Source organism: Anoplophora glabripennis, unplaced genomic scaffold (assembly GCF_000390285.2).
Source record: "Anoplophora glabripennis isolate ALB-LARVAE unplaced genomic scaffold, Agla_2.0 scaffold1510, whole genome shotgun sequence".
Classification (NCBI taxonomy): domain Eukaryota; kingdom Metazoa; phylum Arthropoda; class Insecta; order Coleoptera; family Cerambycidae; genus Anoplophora; species Anoplophora glabripennis.
This window is the reverse complement of record NW_019417587.1, coordinates 16,302-21,868: the sequence shown is the minus strand read 5'-3', so window position 1 is coordinate 21,868 and position 5,567 is coordinate 16,302. Positions and strand designations below refer to the sequence as shown.

The following is a 5,567-nucleotide window of genomic DNA, read 5'->3' as shown; positions in this document are numbered from 1 at the left end:
CGAATATTTTCGTTTGCTCGAGTGGTATTCGATACGATTATATAATTCAGAGCTTGAACCGAAGCGTTCCATTTTTTTTTTGACGTTTATTGACAAATGTTAAAACTATCGTTACCATGACATAGTTCACATTGTTGGAGGAGGCGAAACACCAAAATGGTTATACCACGTCGTCAAGAGTATAATCGCTTATCAATACATAGTAACTACGTAAAATTTGTAATTGCTATTGGCTAAATTTCTAATGAATTATATAATCAATCAAATACAGAGGGTAGTCCTTTCCCCATTTGTTTTATATATCTTTTTCATTTCACAGTTAAGAAAAAAGTTCCATTAACATTATGTCCGAAGCGGAAAAAAATACCGATAACAAACAGAGCGTTAAATTTTAGAAAGCAATATATTTTAACCTATTACCTATATACTACAGGAATATGACGATTATGGAACAAATACTCGAGAGGTGCGTGCATGGACCTGGGTGCGTTCTTCATTTACTGTAGGTCACTAATCAGTTTTAAATATTTGTGTAATATAGCCATTATACGCGAGGCAAATACTATACTTTATCTACGACTACTCACTCATCATATTGTTTAAAAATAATAATAATTTGTAGATTGGGAAACATTTATTTAAAATTAGAAATTTTTATAATGAATTATTTAAAATTAGCGTATGATTGGATTGCTGTTACTAGGGCAACTAAAGTTTATTTATTTATAAAATTAATTGTAAGGTTATGACAATTATTAAAATGTATGGTTGGAGGTGTTTTCGTAGTATTAATATTTACATCACTGGTCTTATTGGTAATGGCAAAATTATCAATAGTAAAATTGCTGACACCATCAGCATATGTAGATGGACATGAATTTGCATTCGAAATACTGATAGAATTTGGATTGATTTGGTGCAAAATTTTATTGGCGGCATCCATTTTATTTTTTTTAGAGTCAGCAATATAACCTTCAGCCACAGAGGCTGACTTCCATCCCCCATGGCGTTTAAGGGCAGTCATATTGGCCCCTCCATCAGCATACAAAGTGGCAGAAGATCGTCGAAGGCAATGTCCTGTGTATTTTACTGGATCCGGTAGTTTCAAAAATTCTGCTATTTCTTTACCCATTCTTCCAAATTTATTTATACCAATAACTTGTTTTGTGCATTTCCCATTTTGAAAATTTAGGAAGAAAGAACTTGATACANACGAACTGGTCGGTTATACGTCAAATACTAACCTGGCGAGCTTTGCTGTCAATTAGAGAGCGCTTCCAAAAAACAAGTAAACAACAGTGGCGCGTACAGAGGTAAAATGTAGTACATATGTGGAATTTAGGAAACAAATTGGATTTATAATAAATTACATTTAAAATAAATAGTTTATGAGAATAAAGGAATTTTTGTAGGAACAAGGGTGCCAGACCTGAACTGATCCCCTCGTCCCTTCATAATGTATAAAGAAATTATTCAATTTGTAAAACCCTTAAAAGTGTACTTCATTGGTTCCCTTGACAGGCAATGATTTATTACTTTGCATCGAATACGATCCTACTATAGTAACTACGTAAAATTTGTAATTGCTATTGGCTAAATTTCTAATGAATTATATAATCAATCAAATACAGAGGGTAGTCCTTTGAGTACTTTCCTCATTTGTTTTATATATCTTTTTCATTTCAATGTTAAGAAAAAAGTTCCATTAACATTATGTCCGAAGCGGAAAAAAATACCGATAACAAACAGAGCGTTAAATTTTAGAAAGCAATATATTTTAACCTATTACCTATATACTACAGGAATATGACGATTATGGAACAAATACTCGAGAGGTGCGTGCATGGACCTGGGTGCGTACTTCATTTACTGTAGGTTACTAATCAGTTTTAAATATTTTGATAGATTAGCAATTTTATCTATACCATACTCGGAGCAAGCTTTTTTCCAAAAGAATTTCTGTTCTAAATTTTCGATTTTTTAATTAACTTTAAATATTTCTTTCAAGTATTGAAAAAAATCTGTGGTGCGTGATGTTTCTCTAAATAAATACCTACGCAATTAAATACCATCTACGCCAGTGGCGATATAAAAAAAATATTTGGTTGATCAGAAATGAGGTTCTCTGGGAACAACTATATAGTATACCAAATTTCACTAAATCCTATTTTTTCTCTAAAAGTTAACAGCCTATAACTCTGGTCATAAGGACTTTTCAACCACTTCCTTTATTACGTACAATATTTAAGGATTACCCTATATATGATTATAATCTTAAATCACATCAATTGCAAATTATTATAATTTAGACGGTTAGGTGTGGTTACAATTTTGTTTGATAATTTCCGGGACACACGCGGTATACATTTTTTTATTTTATTGCAAGTACGTGGATCTAGGCAATTTTAAGATAAAGAAAAACTGTTAAGTGGAGAAATTATTAAACAATTAGCTAATAGCTATTAAGACATTTTGGAAAAAAAATTAAAAAAGAATTTAGGTTTTTTTCTCAAAAACATCTGAAATATAAATTGCTTCAGCTGATCTGCCGAATGTGTAAAATTTTTATGTCAGTTTAGTATCCGTAATGGTATCCGAGATCAGGTACAGGGTGATTCACTATATTTTGAAAAATGTGAAATACAAAAGTTGCACGAGTTTTTATGAATTTTTCAAAATCATAGAAAAACAAATGAAGTCCAAACAAAATGACCGCAGATGTTAACTTTGTTAAGTTAAATGGAACACCCTGTATATTTTTATATATTTGGATAGTGTAAGGTTTGTTGGGTTCATCTCTAATAATAAGCGAGAAACTATTAAAAATGAAAAGAATGTATTTTATTAATAAAATAAGACATACTGTAATTGTTAAACCTTTTTCAGGCATTTCTGCCTTTTTCCAATTACGTAAGGATTTACAGATTTAGTTATAATATATTCTGGCAGATCGGACATTGATATGGTCCAAAAATGCGTATATGTATTTTAACTAAATCTCACTAATTAGGTCGTCAAAGGCCTAATTACTCATGGACAATGTTATAGTAGCCTGTGACAGTGACAGGTAATCATAACAACATTGTTATTGTTTGACAGTTTGTATTATTATTTAATTAAAATGGGTTACACAGAAATAGAAAATTGAAATAATATAGGAATATTATAATAGAGCAAAATTCTTCTCCATACTCTATTTTAATTCTAAATAATTTTCTACTTCTGTGTAACCTATTTTAATTAAATAATAATACAAACTGTCAATCAATAACAATGTTGTCAAGACATTACTACCTGTCACTGTCACGACCTACCATATAATGTCCATGAGTAATTAGACCTCTCACGGACTATAATTAGTGAGATTTACATTACCTATAGGTACGCATTCTGGACCGCATCAATGTCCGATATATCAAAATATAACTACATCTGTAATTCCTTATGTAATTGGCCTGAAAGAGGTCTAACAATTACAAGATGCATTATTTCCTTAATAAAAAACCTTCTTTTCGTTTTTTAATAGTATCTTGCTTATTGTTAGAGATGGACCCAACAAACCCTATATGACTATGCTCGAGAGGGAACATTCTTTCCAAATATGTAAAAATATACAGGGTGTTCCATTTAACTTAACAGAGTTAACATCCGCGGCCATTTTGTTTGGATTTCATTCGTTTTTCTACTATCATTTTCGAAAAATTCATAAAAAATCATGCAACTTTTATATATCACATTTTTTTATAACTCTTAAAACAAAAAAATTAAAGGGGGGTTGATAGCTTCAATTTGACTTTTTTGTTTAAAAAAAAGTTATCTGGTTCAATTATGACAATATATTTATTTATTAATTTATTAGAGAGTAAAAAATAAGGAAGATAAGAGTGAATAGTGGTATAAAAAAATTTAATTAATTTGATACAATGAAAAATATTTATTACAAAATACATGGTAACAATTTTCCTAGAACCTACTTAAAGTAATCATTACTTTTTAACACATAAATGTTAAAAATTTAGATTTTTTTCAGAAATAAAATAATGTAAAAATTTAACGCATAACGATAACTCAAATGCTCTCAGAAGGCAACGTCGTTATCAATTTCAGAAATTTCTAAAATCGACCGCTGTATCATCCTTTTCAGTCGGTTCTGATTCTCTCTCGATCGCAAATTTCGTAGTTCGGACGCCACGAAATCACCGAAAACTTGGAACTCATCTGTTATTTTATCGCCCACCTGCAATGGGTTTCTAATTAGGCAACTCGGTTCCTTTTCTTCTATGTTGATTTGACTTCTTTTTAATTCCACAAATTCTGGCCTTATGTATATATCAGTTATATCTGCATTGTCAGATTCATCGGTTCCATTTTCAGTCTTTGCTTCCTCGCCCTAAAAGTATACAATATTTGAAATTTTTTGGGAAATATACCTACCTAGTGCGTATTAATTTAATTTTATTAAAAGAAGTAAACCAGGAAAATAAATAATTAGCGAATATAAAAAATTATATACCACAACCGATTCTATTATATAAGCGAGGACATCCTGTATAATAAAAAAAGCGATTTAATTAAAGTACGTAGAAAAAATTATACATACCAAGTTTTTTACAGATCTTGGAATGGAATGATCCATGATAAAAGTCATGGCATCAAAATATTTCCAAGAAGTTCTATAAGTGTCTTCTGTTGTATCTCCATTTCTTCTGGCTTTTATCCTCCTCATTTCTTGGTGAAATTGGGTCCTCAAGTTATGAAACTTGCGATAAATCTCTTTCTCAGGTGTTCTCAGCTCGGCAGCAATGGCCCTTAACGCAGCCTGTTTTTTCGTCTTATTTCGATATTCTTTATTTTTTACGTCCCACAGTTCGGGGTGTAATTTCCAAAGATGAATTAAAGAAAAAACTTCCTGTTTGCTCCACGTCTTATTATTTTCGTTCATTTCGCCAATATTTAAGGAATGTCGCAAAAAGTGTCACGTCTTTGTGTGTTATGAAAATGTGATTAGCGTTACACTAAAAAGTATGCACTGTGGGACTTGCTTGAAATCTGAGACAATATTTATTTATTTTTTCAACTTGCCAAAGACACTCTCGAAGATATATTTAGATAAACATTTACATACTATAGAGTGCAGACATCAACTGTCAACTGTCGCAATAAATTATGATGTCGCAAGTTGATCCCTACAGTCGTTAATTTTCCTAATATTGGTACGCTTGTATTTTTTGTACGGGTATAAAATACTATTGTTCAAGGGAAATATGTGTCTAAATAGTGGCAGATTAGAGCTGATTTAATTATTTCAACATTTAAACAATATGCGATCATTATAAGTTTCATTAACCAATTGAATATTGCGTTCAATAAAAATCTTGATAACATTATTAAAAGTCCTATTTTATATTCCCGTAATACAATACCTGACATTGGCTTTGGGATAATGAGATTAGGTATCCTTAAAAAAACAAACCGAAGTCATAGGGAAGGAGAAAATAGTTTTTCCTTTAGTTAATTTTAATCTTTATCATTATGGTTGGCAACAGTAAATCACAGTATATGTTTGT

The 5,567-nt window shown here is 30.8% G+C and overlaps 1 protein-coding gene across 1 annotated transcript; it reads right to left on the bottom strand.

Annotated features, from left to right (window-relative positions):
- Positions 1-3,957: 3,957 nt before the first annotated feature.
- Positions 3,958-5,148, bottom strand: LOC108914678. Its single transcript, XM_018720529.1, has 2 exons — positions 4,601-5,148; positions 3,958-4,390 (listed from the first exon to the last, which is right to left on the bottom strand). Exons 1-2 carry the CDS (start codon positions 4,940-4,942, stop codon positions 4,079-4,081), a joined length of 654 nt encoding a protein of 217 aa, XP_018576045.1. The 5' UTR covers positions 4,943-5,148; the 3' UTR covers positions 3,958-4,078.
- Positions 5,149-5,567: the final 419 nt, after the last annotated feature.